Source organism: Anthonomus grandis, chromosome 12, assembly GCF_022605725.1.
Source record: "Anthonomus grandis grandis chromosome 12, icAntGran1.3, whole genome shotgun sequence".
Taxonomy (NCBI): Eukaryota; Metazoa; Arthropoda; class Insecta; order Coleoptera; family Curculionidae; genus Anthonomus; species Anthonomus grandis.
Window position 1 is genome coordinate 13,835,811 of NC_065557.1, and position 23,384 is coordinate 13,859,194.

The 23,384-nt window shown below is 32.6% G+C and overlaps 2 protein-coding genes across 2 annotated transcripts; both read right to left on the bottom strand.

Annotated features, from left to right (window-relative positions):
* Positions 1-238: 238 nt before the first annotated feature.
* LOC126743155 (fatty acid-binding protein 1, liver-like) lies at positions 239-11,626 on the bottom strand. Its single transcript, XM_050450131.1, has 4 exons — positions 11,476-11,626; positions 780-940; positions 590-694; positions 239-487 (listed from the first exon to the last, which is right to left on the bottom strand). The coding sequence occupies exons 1-4, from the start codon at positions 11,540-11,542 to the stop codon at positions 428-430; spliced, it is 393 nt and encodes a 130-aa protein (XP_050306088.1). The 5' UTR covers positions 11,543-11,626; the 3' UTR covers positions 239-427.
* Positions 4,429-5,815, bottom strand: LOC126743154 (uncharacterized). Its single transcript, XM_050450130.1, has one exon. The coding sequence runs from the start codon at positions 5,797-5,799 to the stop codon at positions 4,681-4,683; it is 1,119 nt and encodes a 372-aa protein (XP_050306087.1). The 5' UTR covers positions 5,800-5,815; the 3' UTR covers positions 4,429-4,680.
* Positions 11,627-23,384: the final 11,758 nt, after the last annotated feature.

Below are 23,384 nucleotides of genomic sequence, written 5' to 3' on the forward strand. Positions count from 1 at the left end.
GTTACAGATTTTAACTGAAACTTTCTAGGTAAAACACAAGCGCCCAATTCAGTCTTTACTACTATGTAGTAATAAAGTTTCCTTTATATTAAACTTAAACGAGAAATACGTAACATGCAATTCTATTACGTGCCAGACATACGTTCCTTATAACCCTTAGGCATTTATGTAAAACTTTTAGAATAGTATATAATAAGCTATTATTTAAGGGAAGGGACTTAAGAAATTGAAAAGTTACTTTCAATTTTACATTCGTTTTTCAAAACAAATAGTTTTAGGTGCACAAAAAATAACTCATAATTTTTTTTCTTCAGTTCAACAAAATATTATTGGCAACAGGAAATTAAAAATATTTTGGTATAATTACCACCTTCAACAATTTCATGCAAATTATAGATTTAAACTAAAATATTTAAGATACATAAAATTAAATCTTTTTGTATATTCTCTTCCCTGGGGCCACACCAGGTTTTTCACTAGTAGATATCTGTAAAAAATAATGATTATTACAATAATTTATTCAAATGTTATACTTAATTAAAAAAATATATATAAAAAGAATAAATAAGAAGATATATGCTAATTTTACCACTGTAAGCTCGTTTCCAGAAAGGACGTATTCCCTTTTAAGGCTGCCGGTTTCTCCAAATTGGCTGTCAAGCAATAGTTTGTCCCCGTCTAGCTTAGCGATATTCTGTAAAATGAAAGAAAACTCATAAAAATAACGATCTTAAATGTACGCTTGTATTTCTACTCTAAAGAAAAATAAATAATATAACCTTAATAGTTCTTCCATCAGGACCGGTCTCAACTTTTTCTTCTCCAAACGTTAAAGTTTGCTTTTGACCTCCAGGTCTAGTAAGAGAAACAGAGTTACCGCTTAAAGTAATTTCCAAAGTTTTGTCTGCTAACATCTTTTTGGCTCTCTCCTCAGGAACTCCTAAAAACATTAAATGTTTACTAATTTTTAATACTTTTTCGAGTAAACATAAAAGTCAATATAGTTTTTCTAATAATAGAATTAATCTTGACCTATATATGACTTTTTTTAGTACATCTGAAAACATGCATTTTTAATATATGGAGGTGTAATAAATATTTTCATATATTTTTTTCGGGAACTTGCTTTTCCACTTTTAAGGGAAATTATTGCTTTTGTTATTTGGTAAAAATTTGTGGGGTCAAAGAAAAATTAATTTGGAATTGTTGAGAGTTAAAAAGTCAGTATCGCATTCTTTATTTTTCGTGTTATTTATTTTAAAACGCTGCGAAAGTAATAATTAATAAATCTTTCTACCAATTTTTCCTTTTTAATTATTAATTTATTGTATTCTTCCATATCGTAAATGATGTCTTTTTTTAAGGATTTCATTAACGTTTTTCCAGAGCTTATATGGTTTTTTTCTTTTATTTGATATGAGCTTCAGACAAGACTTTATTTAAATATTTTTTATAGATTTTATATTGTTTAGCATAATAACGATTTCTTTGATTTTTTTTTAAATTGTTTTGTAGTTACATTTTTTCAATATTGTTGAAAATGAGAAACTTTGCATAAAAGTACTTAATATATAATAATAGTAAATTATCTGTTCATATTTCTTCCACTATATACACACTTCCATATTTCGTTGGTCATAAAATATTTTAGTCAGTGGTCACTTATTCTCTATTATCTAGAAACTGTTTTGTTTTTATGAAAATATAGCCTAAGCATGTTTTAGAGTTCTGGTGATGTTACTAACAGCAGACATAAAACCAGTGTCATTTAACATATTTTTGTATTATTTTATTAAGTTTAGTAATCTAGTTTATTTTTGTTTTATTCTAAAAATCCAGTCAAACTCATGCCTCTTCATGATCAAACTCTTAAACCACATAGCTGTGATGTTTCCATGAAAATCAATAATGAATTATTATCATAATTATTTTAAACGATTTAATTATCATAATTTTTGACATTACTAGGTAGCTTATTTAACCTAATTATTCCATTGAATAAAATAGTGTTGAGCATTTGACTGGTTCCACGAGATTCCATCTACCAAAGTAAAATCTGTACGAGTTCTTGTATTGTCTTTCTTCTTGTTCATGGTAGTCACTCTATTAGGGGCCTATACCTTTTCTCAGAATCCACAGGGTGTGTATAAAAATTTCTTACCGAAGTATTTTCGTTTTAAGCAAATTTTAAATTATATGAGTTTCATCAATACAGGATCTTCAAAAATTGCTGCACCGACTTTAAAACCAGAATTTTAAATGGGACACCCCGTATATTTTTAGGTACCTACGGCAAAATGAAGGTAACTTTTATAAGAACTACCCATCTGAATGTTGTGTAGTTTAGACAGAAATTAAGGTTTTGTATTTTCTTTAGCAAATTTATATCCTCGGCATATAATGTTTTGTAATGCTGGTAATTAAGACTTTTTATTAAAATTTCCTATTACTATTTAAGACTACCACTTGATCGACGGTGATCGGGTATTTTAAATTTATACACGGTATCTCAGGTAATAAGATATATTTTAAAAATATTTCAGTTTTTTTAAATTAAGAAAAAAAAAACACATATTTTAAGCTAATTATTGTATTTTAGTCTTATACTCTTGTGTGAAATAGCTATAGTAAGCCGAGATACAGTAGTCTAATGTACTATAGTGGAATTAAATAATAGATTCTTCTAGACAATTAAGTTGTTCTCTCTTAGTCTATATTTATCTCTTTCTTAGACGATTAAATGCACTCAACTGCCTGGAGTAAACAAAAAATTGTTTCAGGAAATAGCCTTAATTTTTTCTCATTTTCTCTTTTTCTTATGTGATCAAGTCCATGAACAAAATTAGAAATTCTTCCAGGCATTTGACTTGGAGTTTTTTACTCTCTCTCTCGCTTTCTCTTAGAGACTTAAATGCACTCAGTTAAACCATAAGTTTAAAGTATATTTTTTAATGAAAAGTGAAGAACAGTTTGGTGAAATTTATCGTAAATTCTACAATTTTTGACAAGTAATGAACATTCTTGTACTAAAGATCCAAAAAAACTGAAAAATGGTTACCATCATCTTTGACGGCCTGTAAAAAGTTCTCCAGTTGTACCATAAACTTAAAATATAATAACCTAATGTAATAACCCGTGTGGGGTTCGGGTACGGTTGTAGAATAGCCCCAAGGTATTGTCTGCCTATCGTAAGAGGCGACTAAAAGACAACAGAGTCTCTGCCGGTATAAGCAGAATACCTTTGGACAATCCACCATCATCGTCCTCAAGGAGAGAGTAGGAAATGACTCTCATCGCGTCCTGATTAGAAAGGAACTATCGTCGCAGACCGTTTGTGCCATAGACCTCCTTCATGCGATAGCAACTGGGCAGCAGGCGACCCTGATCTGGTTGTTTCCGACAATACCACAGTCGCAGCCTACATTTGAAGATGAATCGTTGGAACAGGACAAAACAATCCGGAGGTAAAATACCCTCCCACTCGGATCTCCGGAGGAGGGTGCCTGATCGAACGAATTATCAGAAATACAACCACAAACGTAAAACCAAAAACTTATCCTTAGCTACCTGAAACATCCGCACCATACACGACTCGGACACTGCTACTCATGCACAACGAAGAGCGGCAGTTATAGCAGATCAACTAAACCGCCTTAATGTGGACATAGCCGCCCTTTTTGAGACTCATCTACTCGGTGAAGGTTCTTTAACCGAACAGTACTATACCTTTTTCTGGAGAGGTTATCCAGAGGATGCTAGAAGGCTGCACGGAGTAGGCTTCGCGATAAAGAACGATATAGTCAAATCACTCCAACAACTACCTTATGGCATCTCCGAAAGACTTATGCTGCTTAAATACCAAGTGGCTAATGGTAATTATGTTACCATCGTATCGGCTTATACACCAACACTGGAAGCAGACTTTGAAATAAAGGAAGCATTTTATGAAGAACTCAATACCAAGGAAAGAACACGTTATTCTCTTGGGAAATTTCAATGCCAGGGTTAGTAAAGCAGATGATATATGGCCAAAGGTTATCGGTGCCCACGGAATCGGAAAAGCAAATTCAAACGGAGAGTTGCTATTGGAATTGTGCATAGAGCATGACTTAGCCATAACAAATACCTTCTTTCAAATGGATGATAAATTCAAAGGTACTTGGTGTCACCCTCGATCGGGACACTGGCATATGCTGGACTATATAATAGTACGCCAGAAAAATCTGAACGAAGTGCAAGTTACTAAAGCCAGAGTTGATGTAGAGTGCTGGACGGACCACCGCCTGGTCCTGGCCAACTTAAAACCAATGTATAGGCATAGCAACAGTAAGAAAGTCAACAAAAAGCTTTGCCTAGAAAAACTCAAGGATACAGCAGTAGCTTCGCATTTTTGTAGTGATATTAGGCAAAATCTTCATGCCGATAATTTCCCACAAGATCTAGAAGAACACTGGGCTTTAGTTAAACAAAATCTAATGGACATTAGCAGCTCAATTCTGGGAACCATACCGCGCAATCATCAGCCAGACTGGTTCAAAGAGAATGAACTCCTGATAAAACCTCTATTGGAACGTAGATTAGATTAGATTAGATTAGATTAAAATAAGGGTGAAGTTTCACTGCAACCTAAAAGATCTATTGTGTGCCCCTTTCTAATTACTGCTTGATGTTATTCTCAAGTCAAATTACTTCGTACAATCCTATGGCTTTAATAAAGACTAGTAGTTGTGACGGTTCCAGTAATGAGATATTTCCTTCTGGAATTTCATAATTACCAAGGTGCATGGCACGACTTTCGGCAACTGTTTCGCATGTAGTTACTGAGGTCTCTTCCTCTTCCCCACAGAATCTGCATTCACCTGTCTGTTCTAGTTTTAGTTTCCTGCGGTGTTCTCGAAGGTGACAGTGCCCTGTTAGGAATCCTGTTACAATCCGCAGTTTAGTTTTAGTTAAACTTACTAGAGCTTTAGATTTTTTTGGGTCGAGGGTTCCAAGGAACATCTTGGAGTGTCTCAACCCTGGATGATCATCCCAGAGGCTTTCTCTGAGTTGATCCTCCATTTTTGTAAGCTCATATAGGTAAGTATTCTTTCCTATGCCGCAGAAAGGTTCCGGTCCTACAAATTGAGAACCAGATCCTTTTTTTGCCAGAATATTGGCTTCTTCGTTACCTTGCACGCCTGTATGTCCAGGTACCCACAATATTGTGACTTTATTTCTCTTTGCTACCTCATTAAGTTTGCCCAAACAGTCTCTTACCATTTTAGAACTGATGACATGTGAACTCAGTGCTGCTATGGCTGCTTGACTGTCGGTGAAGATTGCGATGTCCTGCTTGAGGTAGTCTTTGTTCAGGATTAATTGAGCGCATCTTTCTATAGCGTGTATTTCCGCTTGAAAGACACTGGTGTATTTTCCCAGTGGCTCTGAGTATTTGGTGCCAGGCCCAAATACTCCAGCTCCTGTTCCTTTTTCGGTTTTAGAACCATCTGTGTACCATTTGATAGTATTCTGTTTAAGTGAGCGGGCGACAGATCCATTTTCCCAGTCACTTTTGCTGTCAATTTTTGTACTGAAATTCCTAACAAAGTGATATTCCCGAGTTATATCGTCCTTGGGAAGATCGAACAGGGGAATGGATCTTGTTTGAGATACCCAGGCTCTCTGATCAATGTCCCTACTGTTCGTTCTATCCCTTGCTAATCTGAACATGGCCCTTTTAGCAGCTCCCTCTACTGCCAGGTGAAGAGGTGCCAGGTCAACTATGACCTCCAGTGCTGCTGTGGGGCATGTTTTCATAGCTCCTGTGATGCATACGCATACAAGTCTTTGAACCTTGTCAAGTTTACGCCTTACTGTACTTAACTTTGTAATGTCATGCCCCATATGTGATTATGGGTTTAACCATCATGGTGTACATCCATCGCAGTATTTTTGGGGAGCATCCCCAGTTTTTACCCGCTAGGTTCCTACAGATCATAATGGCTTTAGTGGCCTTGTTTACTGTGAATTCTAGATGCTTATTCCAACTAAGCTTACTATTCAGTGTCACTCCTAGATATTTTACTTCATCCGATGTATGTACAACTTGTCCGCCCAGGTGGATGTCCCTGGTGGGTTGCATTTTCCTTTTACGAGTGAATGGTACGATAGTAGTTTTCGCTGAATTTATGCTCAGCCCCACTGATGTGCACCATTCTTCCGTGATGCTTAGGCTTCTTTGTATGAGGTCGTATAAAATGCCCTTATACCTGCCTTTGACTATAATAACGATATCATCAGCATATCCTATGCAGGTGAAACCGAGATTTGTCAATATCTCAAGTAGTTCATCGACTACTAGACTCCATAGTAAGGGTGAAGTTACCCCTCCTTTTATTGGAATGTAAGTACGTAGCTCAGGAAAACGCTCTTAGCAATCCTCAGAACATAGCTGCGCAAACAAAGCTTAGAGATACTAAAAACGAACTCAGAAAGGAAACGCGAATGCTAAAGAATAACTGGTGGACAAACAAGGCGCGCGAAATACATTGCACAGTACTTAATCAATCAAACGAAGTTGACCTCAAAGTGATAGACATGATTCCACAATATGAAACGGCACACGAACTGGATGGTCCAATATCTGTGGAAGAAATTCGGTCAGCTATCAAAAAATTACAAAATAATAAAGCTGCGGGGCCCGACGGCTTACCAGCTGAGATCTACAAGGCGGCCGGTGACGATATTATTGTACCGTTGAAATCTATCTTAGACAAAATCTGGCTCAGCGAAAAAACCCCGCAAGACTTTAAAAACGCCAATATCATAAACATTTACAAGAATAAAGGCTCCGCGTATGACTGTAACAACTATCGCGGCATTTCATTACTGTCGATAGCGGGAAAGATCCTATCAAAGATCTTAGCGGATAGACCACAACCAGTAGTGGAAAAACTTATTCCAGAAACCCAGAGCGGCTTTCGGCCAAACAGAGGAACCAACGATCTGATCTTTGCACTTCGCCAACTTCAAGAAAAGGCGAGAGAACATCAGATTCAATTACATGTCGCATTCATAGATCTGGCGAAGGCCTTTGATTCGGTTAACAGAAAGGCCCTCTGGTGCATTTTAAAACGTTTCGGAATCCCAAATAAATTCGTCTCAGTGGTCAAAAATTTACATACAAGTAATCAAGCACAAGTGCTAGTAAACGGTGAGCTTTCCGAACCGTTCTCCACTGAGACGGGAGTTGGGCAGGGCTGCGTCCTGGCTCCTATTTTGTTTAATGTTTTCCTTGCGGCGCTATCGATCATTGTTGACAGAAATCTAACTGCTAGAGGGATTGGAATCAGATATAGATATGATGGAGGGCTTTTCAATTTAAAACGTCTTAGAGCTAGAACAAAAGTGCGTTTTATCACGGATCTTCAATATGCGGATGACTGTGCGCTGATTGCGTACACAGCAGAAACTCTTCAGGAAATTCTTGCTTCTTATGCCTGGGCATACCAAGCCTTAGGTCTAAAACTAAACACGTCAAAAACCAAGCTTCTTATAACTCCTGCATCAGATAATCCTCAGCTCATACAGGTCAATGACGAGACTTTGGAGCAAGTTGAACGCTTCAACTACCTAGGTAGCGTATTTAGTGCAAAACTAAACATAGACGACGAAATAGCAAACAGAATTAGCTCTGCATCAAAATCGTATTGGAGTCTTAAGGATCGAGTGTTTTACAATCATAATCTGAGTCTTAAAACGAAAGCGGCAGTATATAGAGCAATAATTGTACCAACGCTATTATATGCCTGCGAATCATGGATCCCATACAGACGACATATAAAGGCTCTTGAACAATTTCAGCAACGGCAACTGCGACAAATGATGAGAATCAGATGGTTTCATAAAGCTTCTAATAATGAGGTTCTGCAAAGATCAAACTGTATAAATATTGACACTATGGTACGAAGGGCAAGAATGAGATGGCTGGGTCATGTATACAGAATGGACGAACGGCGCTTACCAAAATCTCTTTTGTATGGAGAACTAACAGAAGGTGCAAGGAGGCCGGGAGGCCAATAAAAACGCTTCAAAGATGTCGTCTACGATGATTTAAAGGTATTGGGAATTGAAAACAACTGGGAAGAGATAGTCAACAATCGTGTCCAATGGAGAAGAGCGACGTCCGTTGCTCCTCAACCGACTAGAAGAACCCAAAGATCGGCTCTGCAGGAATTTCCGTGTGATGTTTGTGGTCGGATTTGCAAATTTCGCATAGGATTATTTAGCCATAGTAAAACTCACCAAAGACTATAGCTTTATCTTTAGTTTAGATTTATCTTTTATAATGTAATTATTTATTTTTTTTTTACTCGGAAATCGAGCTCGGCAATATATATATATATATATATATTGCCGAGTTTAAGTTTATATATATATATATATATATATATATATATATATATATATAAACTTATATATATATATATATATATATATATATATATATATAAACTTAAAATATATTTTTGAATAAAGAATGAAGTTTTCTTAATGGTTTGGTGAAACTCTGAGTAAGTTTAAACTGATTTTGCCAAAGCAATGAACGTTTTAGAACTGAAAGTCCAAAAATTAAATTAAATTAAATTAAAACTTTTTCCGGGCAGATAGGTTGGAGTTTCTTACTCTCTCTTTCTTTCTCTTAGAGAATTAAATACACTCAATTGCCTGAAATAGTAAAAAAAATCAAAAATCTCAGGCAAATGGGTTGGAATTTATTACTCTCTTCTTTCTCTGCCCATGACATCTAATGCAATCCTCCTCGAGAAGAAAGTGTTGTTTCATCGAGACAATGCACCAGCTCACAAATCCGTTATTGCAATGGCCAAAATTAACGAATTAGAGTTTGAATTGCTACCTCATGCACCCTATTCGCTAGATTTAGCCCCCTCAGATTATTTTCTGTTTCCAAACTTAAAAAACTGGCTCAGTGGTCAAAGATTTTCCAACGATGAAGAAGTGATGTCTGCAGTTAATGGCTATTTCGAGGCGCAAGACAGTTCTTATTATAAAATAGGTATCGAACTTATAAAACATCGCTGGTAAAAGTGTATAGAGCTGAAAGGAGATTATGTTGAAAAATAAATAAAATTTTTTCCAACATTTTCGTGTTTTCTTTCTTGGGTCGGGTACCTCTGGGACCACCCTCGTATTTTAAAATTTTTAGCAATTTTTCGTTTTTCAACATTAGATTAATCATGTACCTTTTTTGAAGTCTATACAACAAAATTTGGTGGTATCCTAAACAGTTTTTTATTTTTTTTTTTTATTTTACATATGTATTTGACTGTTGTCTTCCATTATAGGAGTGAGATATACACTGTTTCTACTGATAAAGGTAATTAGAAACTTGATTTATTTCATAATTGTTAGTTTGAAACCTATTATATTAACGATGTAAGTCCAGAAGAATTAGAAGTGGTCGGAGATGCAATCATATCATATCCCACTCCACAGCAAGATATTATAAATAATGAACAACGTTTAATTATAATAAGACTAAATTTCAGTTAATTTTAAATTTTAAAAATTAAACGATAATAAACAAAATATCCTGGTGGGTTAAAACAGAATTAAATAGACCCATTAATATTTTTGTCACAAAATGTATCATAATATGGTAAAAACATTATCTTAGTTTCAAAATAAAATTTCACACAGTACATTAAGGTCAAATGGTAAGCCCTTATCGGGATTATGCAGTATTTCGTTATATACCTATTGTCTTCCCACACCTTAACGTTAAAACCGCCTGCGGTACTGTTGTTATTTGAGGAGCTTAATTCATGGCTCAGTAGATGCTAAATTTAGAACAAGATATTGTTATTTCAGTAATATTCTCTAAGAGAAAAAATTTATGTTTTTTTTTTGTTAAAGAAAGTTAATGAGAGAACCTTAAATTAGAAATATATGTGCAAACGAGTTAAAAAATCTTAAATTATAATTGAAATATTTTATTAAAAAGTATGTCCTAAAGTTTTAATCGCAGTAGACCGTTTAAATAGTTTTAAATTATGAAATTTACTTTTTTTCATTTGATAACTATTGATTATGCCAGATTATTAATTAAAAAAAAAAAATCTTATTTTCACTTTCAACACTGCTCAGTTAATTAAACGTAAAAGTTCAAAAAGTTTGAATGGTTAAAACTTTTTGAATTTCACCAGTAAAAAAAATATTTAAAACCTTATAAAGAACATTGGGAAAATACAAGAATATACATTAAAAAAAAATTAAAATATACCTGTATTTTTTATTTATTCAAAATTCTCATCAAATTATGAATATAAATTAGAGTATTTCAAACATAACAAAGATATGCGAATAAAATATCCTAGAAATATCGCATAAAGTCTAAATTTATAACTGGTGTATCCAAAAATAAACTCGTCTTCAAAGCCAATATTCCCAAACCGTTCTATCCTTAAATAATAATAAAATTTCTCCAATAACTTTTAAATAGAGAACTTATTTATTTAGGGAATTAATAGTTTAGGTAAGTCGATGACATTTGGGTATATTTGACAAATATCCATTAACTTTTTATTAAACTTTTTTTGAATGTGTACTAAATATTACAAATATTTTATTTTTAAACACTTTAGATCCAATAACAAATCAAAAAAGTACTTTTTTTGATCCAAAAAGTTAGTTTTTAAAACACTTAATAATGACTAAATTAAAGAAAAAAATATACAAGTATTATTTGTACTGAAATAACTATAAAAAACTTTTAAAAAATTATAACTTACTCAAGTGAATTACAAATAATATAAAAAATTATAATTTTTTTAAATAATTTGAATTTTTAGTATACTCGAAAATTTAATATTTTTTTTAAATAATCTTAATTCTTGTAAGGATTTGTTAAGGTCAATTTAAACTAAAGAATAAAATAACAAATCATTAAAAACTTTAAATTTATGAAATTAATTATACATATATAAAATAATATACATATTTTTTTTTTAAATTACAGTATAATTTATAATTTAGAGAGTATAATTTAACTCAGTTATCCTAAAAAGTTTATTTTTATGAAAATTTTGCTAGAGCTCTATCAAAAAAGTTAATCTCACCAAATAAATCGTTTATGTTGTAAATGGATGATATGTCCGAAATATTTAACTAAAATATTTATAGAATAAAACGGAAAAATGCAAAAACTTCATAAAATATTAGTATAATGTTCCCGATATGTCTAATAAATTATAAAAAATAATTATGGATTGCAAAAACACTTACATACGTAATGATTTTAACAGGTTATATCGGTCCGGTAATTTTTTTTTTAGTATAAATAAAAAATAAATACCTATGCATTAACGTGCAATAGAAATTCATAAGCAAAAAGAAAGATAGAACATCATCAGTTGCTTAGAAAATATTAAACATATTTAAATGTAATATTTTTGAAATATAAAATTTTCTTACCAACTGCAGTTAGAAATTCAAGTTGGCCTTCTTCCCTAATAAGTTCATATTTCCCAGTTAAAGCCATTGTTTTAATCTTTATTAAAGCAAAGATAAATTAACGACAAAGGTTTATAAACTGCAATTTTATTTCAACTGCTGGTCTTTTATAAACCTAATAATGAATATTTATTTTTATTTAATCTTATCTTATCAGAAACAGGTACTTCTGAATAAGTAATTAAAAAACCTATTTGATCTCGATTTAGATAACTTAAATATTTAAATAATATAACAATACTATCATAAAATATATATTAAATTACTATATAAGAATTACTTAATATGTATGCTTAATTTGGGCTATTCTTAGATCTCGAAAAGGCAAAAAATTATTTATATCCTTATATAAGTCCTTGGTGAAGTCACTTATTAGATATGGTATTGTTGTATAGGGAGGTATGTGTTAAAACCTTTCAAATTCCTTAAACGTAATGTAGAACTATACAGGGTGTTTTTTATATATTACGACAAAATTCAGGAACGTGTTCTTTAGACAAAAGTTCGCAAAAAAGTTCCTATGAACATAGGTCCTAAACCTTTTAGATTTTGAGCTACAGGGTGGTAAAGTTTTAACAAAAAAATGATTTTTTTTCGATAACTTAAATACCCCTGTGGATATTTGTGCAACGATTGGTATGCAGGGTCTGTGTATCCAGAGCCATTTACCAACATACTTTTAACATTTTTAGTTCTCCAGTGGCGTGTGTGCGGGTTTTCCGCTGAATACTTTTATAAAGAAAAATAGTACGCCACTGGTGTTTCTTGTATTAAAAAATATTTTTAAATTCCCCATTTTATTTGCAACATTTTTGATTCCTTGAGCTTTGTCCGTTAGATGCATGGTTTTTGCACAAAAAATTAAAAATCATGGACATAGTAATTATTCGTTTTTTTAGTTTATTGCAATTTTAATAGTAAATAATAAAATGTTTATTAATTAATTTAGTACAAGAACCAGCCCAATTCAATAAAATTGTAACTGAGGATTTAAAACTTTTGCTTCCTCAATCTTTAATTTAAAATACAAGTTTTTAAGTGATAAAAAATATTTCATTTCTGTATTATTTATTTAAGTAATATTATTATTTTTTCAAAAGTTGTTCCAAGTATGCTTCTCCAACATCAATACAATCATCTACTCGACGTCGCATTGATTGGCGGACACGTTCAAAAATTCCTGGTGTCTGCCGAATTATGTCACAAGACGTTATAATGCGATTACACAAATTCCTCCACATTATCAATTGGATTTCTATAAACTAGTGATTTAAGGTGGCCCCACAAAAAAAATCCTGCGGATTTAGGTCGGGAGACCGTGGGGCCAAGGGTGAATACTGCCACGACCTATCCAACGAACTAAAATGGGCTGGAGTACCGTCATGTAAAAAAAACATTTGCTGTCTCAGCTGAATGGGGACATCTTCTAGCATCACTGGTAATTCATTTTCAAGAAATTCTTAATACACTTGTCCAGTCAACCTTGTGGTAAAAAAAATGGACCGATGAGAAAGTTTTCAATAATGCCGACCCATACATTAAGTGAAAACTGGTGTTGATGACGGTTTTCTGCCACAACATGTGGGTTCTCATAATGCCATATGTGGTTATTGTGGAAGTTCATAATGGCGTCCCTGGAGAAATTAGCCTCATCGATGAAAAGTATTTTTCTTATAAACGGTGCATCTTGCCTTATACGTTCTTGCATCCAATGACACAAAGCCGTTCTTTTCGGAAAATCGCCTGGCAAAAGTGCCTGCACCCGCTGAATATGATACGGGTATAAAAGGTTTCTTTTAAGAATATTCCAAACTGTAAAGTTACTAATGTGTACCGTCTGAGCAATTTTCCTAGTGCTTGTGGTGGGATCTTCCTCGAATTCATTGAGCACCTGTTCTTCAATTTGAGGAGTAACTGTTCGGGGATGTCCGTTTTTAGCGGTGAGTTTTTTAAAGCTACCAGTTTCACTTAGACGTTGGTGTAAACGCGTAAACATGGAGTGATGAGGAATAACGCGATTCGAGTAACGTTCAGCATAAATAGGCAAAGCTCCTCGTGCGTTTCCGTTAGCCAGTCCATAAATGAAGTGCATATCGCACATTTCATTATTTGTGTAATTGTTAGCCATTTTTTTAACAAATTAATCTTGTCAACTGGCGGTCAGTGACTATGATTTAAAATTTAAAATATCACAAAATCTTACAAGTATTAACTTTATCGTGGGCAGAGGAAGAATGTGGTAGAAAGATTAAACTCTTAAACAAGAATGTGATTATCGTAGCGGTGGCATTGTCCGTAATTACGTTAAAAAAAATTATGTTCACAGGCTACTTCGCGATTTTGGAAGCGTGAAATATTAACACGTTACTCAAATGTCACTTTTTTTAACATATTAAATAAAGTGACATATTATGAACTACAATGAAATTTTAAATAAAATTAAAAAAAAAAACTTTTTATAACGATCACAGAAAAAATAAATTTTAGCGATCAGTCAATGTAGAAAAATGTTTTTAAATTTTTTGTGCAAAAACCGTGCATCTAATGGACAAAGTCCAAGAGATCAAAAGTGTTGCAAATAAAACGGGGAATTTAAAAAGATTTTTTAATACAAGAAAAACCATTTGCGTACCATTTTTCTTTATCAAAGTATTTTTTTGTTACCATCCTGTAGCTCAAAATCTAAAAGGTTCAGGACCTATGTTTATAGGAACTTTTTTTGCGAATTTTTGTCCAAAGAACACGTTTCTGAATTTTGTCGCAATATATAAAAAACACCCTGTATATTAAAAGTTGTGTTTAAAAGAAACAAGCTCTACTCAACAAATCTGTTATACTCCAGCGATATTTTTGATGTTCGATTAATCTATGTATTAGAGGTATGCTGCTTTATTAAAAAAATAACGAAAAAAACAACTATAAAATGCATTTTTATAATATCAGAAATTGCGTAAACAAACACTTAGTTACTAACACAAATTTGAACAAGAGATCTTTAAACTATCTTGCACCAACAATTTTTAATTTAATTCCAAACAACATCAAGAGTGTTTATAGGTTCAAAGCATTTAAAAAATTATGTAAAAACGCTATTTTCGAAAATAGAAAAAAACCTAAAGAACTCTTCATCTTTCCAAGATTTAGTATTTTCACCATTTAATCAAAAAAATTAACCATAAATTGTTCTTATTTTAAGAACTAGAAGTCGTCCTAGAAGGTAAATATCCAGGACTAACCTACATCTAATATTTAGTCAAACAAACGAAAACAAAAATTGGTTTTACTTATTAAATTGTATAAATAATTCGAGTGAGCCTCTGATTTTAAAACGTATATAAATACCTAAATAAACATACATAAATACCATTTTCGTACAACAAAAATATTAATAACTATAAAAATCTGATAACAATATTTTCGTGCTTATGATTCAATATAATATAAAATTGTATAAACAATGTTTGAGTCATTTGTTGCTTTAGCCTAATATAAGAGAAAATTGAGTAAAATTACACCATTCATAAAAATATTATTATTAGTACTATTATTATGAAATTTCAATAACTACAAATTCAAAATACGAATAAACGCATTTTGGTTAAAGCTACTCTGATAAGACAGATCCTTCAGGAAATATAACAGCAAATTTCTCCTATTTGCTATATTTTCCAAAACTTGAATGAAAAATATTTGAAGGATTTTAGCACAATTTTATATTCAGTTGGGCTTTAAACATTTTTTGATATTTCTCTTTCTTTTTTAAGAATGTTGTTACAAAGTTTTGGGAATGTTCTTATAAGCATTTTCTTGCATATTTTCTTTTAACAGATTTTGATTACTTTATCTTAATTGGAATATCGTTAAAATAGTTCCACACTTTTTATGCTAACTACCATTTTGAAACGTAAATTGTAGCATCAATGTTTTATTTATTAATATAATTTGGAGGCTAAACTTTTGCACCAAAATGAAAAGATTACGAATGTTGGGTTAGATTTTTATCAAAGTGAAAAGAGAGTAAGATGATGTGTATTCATTTGCATGTTTTGTTATTGTGGCTGTTTATTTTTTTAATTGTTAGAGTATACTGTATTAAATTTTTTTTCGTAAAAACAGATAGGAGCACATGCAGATATTCGGTTATCTAGGAGCATAATTCGTAATTTTGTATGTCTATGTTATGTATTATACTTTTGTATGTGGATATATGAAGTAAATAAAAAAAAACCGTATTATAGAAAATATACGTGTAAATATACTTTTAATATAATTATAAAAAGTGTTACCGCATAAATATTTTCTTTACACAATAAAAAATTATTATTAATATCCGGGTTAATAAAGACTTAAACTTCCGCAAAAATAAGTACCTAATTGATTAGTATCCTCCACATTTATGCGTATTAATTTAAAAAGGCTGGTTTTTATGGTCCGCCAAGTAGAAACGTTCGAACGTTGCTTATAAAAATATATAAAGCAAAAATTATATGAAAGGATTTGCAGCACGTGTTTTAATTTTAAAGAGGGTTTAAAAGAGTTTTTATTTACTTTCTATTACACTAAAATGACAGGTTAATTTAAAAAAAGTTCAGCTGTGGACATATCTATTATAATTTTAAACAGCTCCACGACTTTTATGGTGGTGGTAACATATCCTTTGCATGTTAAGTATTTTAAAACAATTGAATATAATCAACATATGTTTAATCAGATCATATAGAAAATTGTGATCTAATTAATGTTACAAAAATGTATAAAATATAAAGGGAAGGCCAAGCAGCTGAAGTAATCACAGTCATTAATAAGCTTAAATTTATTATAAAAAGCTAAAAAATCTAGAATATATTATTTTTGAACGTTAAAGTAAAAGAAAAACGATAATATTTTTTAAGTACCAATTTAATTTTTAATGTTAAAAAAGATGACCTTTAAAAAAATATAAATTATTTTTTCAAAGACATATAATAATATTCATCCATTTATGAGATAAACTAAGTATGAATCAAACTAATAAATAGAAAAGAAAAAACAAGAAGCTCCTAGAAGTAAATCATATCAGTCTTTTAGATACAATATAACAATATAAAAAGTTAAGAAAGTTACTGCGTAAGAGTTACTGTGGTTTAAGAGCAATATAAATAAAAACATATTTTGCATAGAGATATTCAAGTATGCCGTATATAATACATTTACAAAGCAATATGAAAATGTTCAAAAGCTCCACCTTTAATCTTCCCTTTAAATCCCAGATAATCAATGATCACTATCAAAGCCAGAAGAAAAACACAATATATTTTTTTTCTAATGTTTATGGAGAAGATTAAGCCTAACGCGGATTTCACAACAATCATGGAAGTCCAACTGGACTTGCCACCACTTCACTTGATTGTTGGCGAAAAAAGACTGGGACTACAGCGGATAGAATAATATAGTCGTTTACTCGATTTGACAGAACATAAATATAATAATTTTGACGTACCATTCAAAGGTCCGTTTTCAAGCAAAAAAGAGCAGAACGATAGCGATCGTGAAATTTGTAGGGCTCCAATGTGATACACAGATGAATCAAAGACTATGGTCGGCATTTTTAAAGAATAATCAAGTTAAAAGATATGTATAAAGGAATCTCGCATCAGCCTTTTATTCAGAAATCTGTACAATACTCGAATGTGCGAAAGAAAGTCTTTAAGTATAAGCAGATAGCTTTGTTCGCGGTGATAGTTCTGAACGCATCCCGGATCAGTCAGGAACTCTTCATCCTTTCAGAATATGCGGATGCGTGATCCATAACCGGTTCGGAATTTATCCTCTTCAGTCCAACGTCCAGCCCGCTGTACATTTTTCAAAATATATTAGTACGGGCTCACGACGACTTAGACAACGTGATTTGGAGCCCGCCGTGCAGTGGACTGGACGTGCATACATAGGCCAAAAAATATTTGGGAACGTTGGATTTTTTTCAGTTTTGTTTTGACGGAACAGGTGTTGTGTTGTAAATCATGGCGTCGTATCAGAAACTATGTAGTATTTGCATTATTTTCGATTGTTTTGATAAAATACTGATTAAAATCAAATAAATTGACTGCTATTTAGTAAATCAACAAATATACGTACAGAAAATGTAACGTCGCTCTACAGAGTGTTCAGCTTTTGATTTTGTGCAGTATTTTGGACGTCGGGACTGTATTTGGTTCAAGTTTTTACTTTTTACCAAAAAATTTTAAATTTTATTGTTGTTATTATTTCGTCTTTTTTTAAAGTGGTATGCAACCACTTTAAGATAAAGATCTTGAAGAGATTTTAAATGACAATGACTTCTACTTGAGCGATGATGATGAGGAAATCACCGCCGAAAACAGTGAATCAATTGAGGCAAATGATAATGAAGACGACGATGATTCGGTTTCTGATACTATTGAAGAGTCTGATGACGATAATATTCCCTTATGCAGAATAAGAAAGCAGGTTCTCCAGGAGCAAACAAAAAATAAAACCGCAGAAGTAAAATGAAAAAGAAATGTTTTTGAAAGTCGAGAAGATGTCTACCTTGATCCAGCATGGCAGTTAAAAGATGATCATGAGTATTGGACACCCCTGAATTATTTTTATGAATACTTTCCAGATTATTTTGAGAAAATTTATCAGAACAAAGTAATATTCGTGCCATGCAAGCAAATGAAAAAAACCACTAAAGTCAGCAGCCAAAGAATATCGAATATTGACTGGAATACATATTTTAATGGGCGTTTTTGGACTTCCACGGCTGCAGTTGTATTTGATGAAGTGAATTGAAATATCCTGCATTACTCAGCTACCTAGAGACCGTATTTCTAAATTAAGAAATTTTCTACATGTTGTTAACAATCTTAGTGTTTCAAATAAGGTAAAGCAGTCAAATCGGCTATGGAAAGTTCAACCTATCATCGACGCGATTCGTAAAAGGTGTATTACTTTACCAAGGAGTAAAGAATTAAGCATTGACGAGCAGATGATCCCCTTCACAGGCACTACTGCTCTCCGGCAGTACGTTAAAAACAAGCCAAATCCAGTAGGACTTAAAAATTTTGTTTTAGCTACACCTTCCGGACTGATTTTAGATTTTATGATTTATCAAGGTGCAAAAACTTGGCCAGATGGTTCTCCCGATCAAAATTTGGGAATAGGTGGATCGGTTGTAAAAAAGCTTTCAGAAGATTTATCGCCAGGGCACATAACTTATTTTGATCGTTACTTTACTTCAGTCAAGCTACTGGATCATTTACTAACAAAAGGAATTTTTGAAACAGGGACAATTATGAACAACAGAATTCCGCGAGATCTTAGGAGCAAAATAAAAAATGATAAAGAGCTCCTCTTGAATGGTCGTGGTTCCTTTAATGTGTTTGTGCGAGAAGACAAGAAACGCCTTTTGAAATAGATGGACAATAGATCAGTAACAATGGCATCAACATCTTCAGGCTCTGCGCCAGTAACAGAAGTACGCCGATGGGACAAGAAAAATAATAAGTACCTTCTTGTTTCATGTCCAAACTCTGTCACTAGTTACAACCATTCTATGGGAGGAGTGGACATGTGTGATAGACTAATATCTTACTATCGCATTTGTATGCGAACAAAAAATGGCCGGTAAGAGTTTTCTGCCATTTTGTGGACTTAGCAATTACAAATTCGTGGGTTGAATACCGCCAAGACTGCTTCGCTCGTGGAGATAGAAAAAACTCTATCATGGATTTACTTGAATTGAAACTGTATATCGGGAAATCTCTTGCCCTGGGGGCACAAGCAAAAGGTTTTCAAGATCCATCTTCTTCATTAGATGAAGAAACAAGTCAACCTACTAAAAAATGCAAGAAGTCGGAGATGCCACTAAGAGATGTCAGGACCACTGGTAATGAATATTTACCGATATGCAGTGTTAATAACAAAAATTCCTATATGCGCTGCCGTAAACAAGGCTGTACAAAGAAAACAAGATTTTTTTGTGTGAAATGTAAGCTTTATTTATGCATTTCTCCAGAGAGGCAATGTTTTTTTGAGTTTCATAATTAGAGACTTAAGTCCAATTGTCCAAAATACTGGATATGTCATATTTTTTTCTGTAGTAATTTTTTTTTGTAAAAATTTTTTTTTTGCTTTTTTTAAATCCTAATAAACCTATTTTATTAAAAGTTTCACAAAAAAAAGTAAAACAATTTCTTGGGACTGAAGAGGTTATTTCAGCCGCGAACGATCCACGGACTGTCAATATCTAAATTTGTTTGAGTAATACCGAAATCTATTGGGGAAAAAATATAGCACAAGTGCGGAACCAGGGCAAAATTTACAAATCATTGGTGTAAATAGTGCAGGTTTGTGTAATCCATTGGGGCACCAAGGTGGCACTTTTTGCCCTTAGTGCATTCACTTCCATATGAAGGTAACGTAAAACATAACAATTTTTGAATTTTTCCCTTAATGTTCAATGCGAAAACCATTGGCAATGCAACAATGCAGTTTACCTGTACCGAACCAGTGTCGGTGCCGCCCTAGTGCCACATTTTTTTTTCCAATAGATTTCGCTATTAGTATAGCTTATATTTGTGTTTTGTGTAGTATAGGTTATGTTTTTGGATTGTTGTGTTTAGGAAGGATTTTTTTTTCTTTAAACAATATGTAAAACAGGGAAATGGCTCAGAAATACTGTAATAAATTTTAATGGAGGTATTTTTTCTGATGCCGCAAATCGATCTGCCAGTTCATCAGTCAGTGCTGAGCCCATTCGAAAATGTTGAGAATAGGTTATCATTAAATTGTGGGATATTGTTTTTCCAATATCCAACATTATTGGGAACTTCGGTAACGTCTAAGAGGTTCTCCAAGTCCTCATCCTGGAACTTAAATGATCAGACTTAGTAATTTTTACATGGACAACTAATCTAAAACAAAATCAATTAAAGCAGGAATTGCTACTTAAGCACCAAACTATCCATAAAACTAATAAAAAACAGTAGGGCAAGCAATTATTATTTGTAACAGAAATTATTATTGGTTTTGAATTTAAAAATTAAATAAAATAAGCACCACTTATCAGATAACACAAAAAGAATGAACGGTCGACATACATCAAATATGTCATTAAAAATTTACTGTGCTTAAAGTTCAGAACTCAAAATTCTAGTAAGAGTCCAAGGATGAATTGAACTAATTATAGATCGATCCTGAACAAGTAACAAAACATCCGCGAACAGCAGGATTTCGAACTAGAAGTTCAGGACTGGTTACCGCGAACGCTCTTTTTAATAATGCGGATGCGAAGTAATTCTAAACTTATCCAGGACTGTCACCGCGAACAAAGCTTATAATATTTGAGAGCCAGGCAATGTATTAAGTACTTGCTAGCCTCAGAATTTGATAGAAGCTGAATGGAATTGCCAGAATCTAAATTCTATGAAGGTGAAGCGACACAGCAGTGCTAGGAGTGACCTTGCTAGAAGATGTCACTTTATTGAACCAGAGCCTATATTAGGGTAGTAAATAGTATCTCATGCAGAGAGATATGATCTTGGGCGATGACACAATACCGAACTCAATTAACAGAGCTGCGATAATTATGTATTTATGAAATTTTATATAAACAAAAACGTTGCCTGGATATCTTGCGTTCAACAGAGACGAACTTAGAACATATATAGGGCTACAAACGCTGCAACATGATTTCAGGTCACTTTAAACACACACACTGAATAAAATAAATTCTTAGAAATGTGGTATGTCACAAATTCGTAAAAAACCATAACAAACAAACTAAACCTAATAAAAAATTAAGTTAAAGAATATTGTTGACACAGTGTAGCATTGGATTTTTCTTGGCTTTAGTTATTTTCAGTTTTTCTAGCGACAGCAAAATTGTGGCCCGAGTTCAGCAAGTGTGACGGCAAAGGCCGACTTAGTCTCAATTGTATCAGTGTCCCTAAACTTATTTACTAGACCTAGATGTTCTTGTAATATAGTGAAAACTATCCTGCTTGACTGCCCTACATCAATAGCGGGACAGTCAATTCAACCCCAGATTTGAGTAGAGGGTCTTGTTTATTTACCGATTTTACCCAATTTCTTTTTAACGAAGTCGAAGTTTTTCTGGCACCAGATCTGTTAAAGGGCTTAAAAAACTTAGCCAGCTGATGCGGGCTACCGCCAAAGTACGTTATATATCTAAAGTTTTTACTTATTATCTACAGTTACGTACTTGTATATATTGTTTGTACTTATTATAAAACTTTAAATACATTTTATTTAGGCTTGAAAATGTTTTTTAGCAAAAATTTAATGATGGTAAATTCTTTCCTAAGTAGCTGCATCTCTACGTTAGACAGAGGTATTTCAAATAATCTCTATAACAAAGAATTAAATGCCGCAAATCTATGTTTTTCAGGTGATAATGCGTCAAATTGAATGATGTCCGTCGCGGTTGGTTTTCTATAGGCTTCAAAGTAAAAGTAAGTCCAACAATGGCAAGGAATAGTTTACCTCCCTTTCTAGCGTAAAAGTTATGATTTTATTTAGAAAGTTGTTAAACATTAAACAATCGGACAACTTGTTATAGTTACTTCCCCAAATGAGACAATTATCATCAACGTACCTCTTATAGAAAATGATAAGTTTAAGAAAATTTATAACCCTATTTTTTTTCTAATTTACCTATCAAAACTTCTCTTAGAAAGGGAAAAAGAGAAAAGCTTATAGCAAGATCTGTAGTTTCTCTATCAAATTTCTCGTTGAATTTAAAATTATTAAGAAGAATTAAGAATTATAAAGAAGTTTTAATCTACAACTAACGATAAGAGAAAAATAGGATTACTAATTATCAATTAAGGATGGCTAGTTAAGTTAAGTAGGTTTTCTATCAGGTAATTACATTCTGACAAAGGTGTACTTCAGAAATAGATTTTAAGGTCAAGGAAGAACAAAATGGCGTTAGAAAGAATGTTGAAATTCTTTAAACAGTTTGCAAAGTCTATAGAATTCCTAATTAAACCTAAAAAAACTATGTACCACAGAAGGGTAGTACAGCGTGACAACACGTTGTGCTGGGTAGAGCAGATAGATTATTATAAGAATGCAAAATAAGTCTAATATAAGCTGAGAAGCGTTGAAGAGTGAAAACTGGATGGGTCCAAGGACGAGGAAAAGACCGACGCTATAAAATCAATCAAAAACAGCTTTATACTGTAATTTAATTTATATCATGTCAATGTTACGTTAGAATAAGTTAATACATATTAATATCATTAATCCCTTTTACTCATAAAATGGTGAAACTTAAAAATCGATAGTATCATTCCCTTTCTGAGAGTGTACATAGATGGCACTGGGTACTGGCTATTTAATAATGGTTCTAGGCAACCATCTACATAGTTTTTAAAGTCTTCAATCTCTATATTATTATTGTATACTGCAACTGTTAAGATAACTATGTATGTTGTTATTTAGATAACTGATTTATTTTTTTATATTAATTTTACATTATGTATCACCTGAATTGTATGACCTTATGCTAATGTAATCTTGTATATATGTTATCTTCTATTTACAAGAACTTACTTAGGATCTTGTGGCATTCAGCATTATTTTATAATTTTCGTTAACAATAGTATTTGTAATTTTGAAAGTAATTAAATTTAGCTATCCCCTTATTAACTTGGCAGAGTGCAGGTTGCCCATGCTTTGGCATGTCTGTCTGAAAATTCCACTATACATTTATATTTCATGTCAGTGATGTTGATTACCCAATTACCAATTCACCAAAAATTTTTCATCTTTTAGTAATTTACTAGTAAATTACTCTAAATTATAGGTCGAATCGTCATTCTTAGAGATAATATCAACAAAAT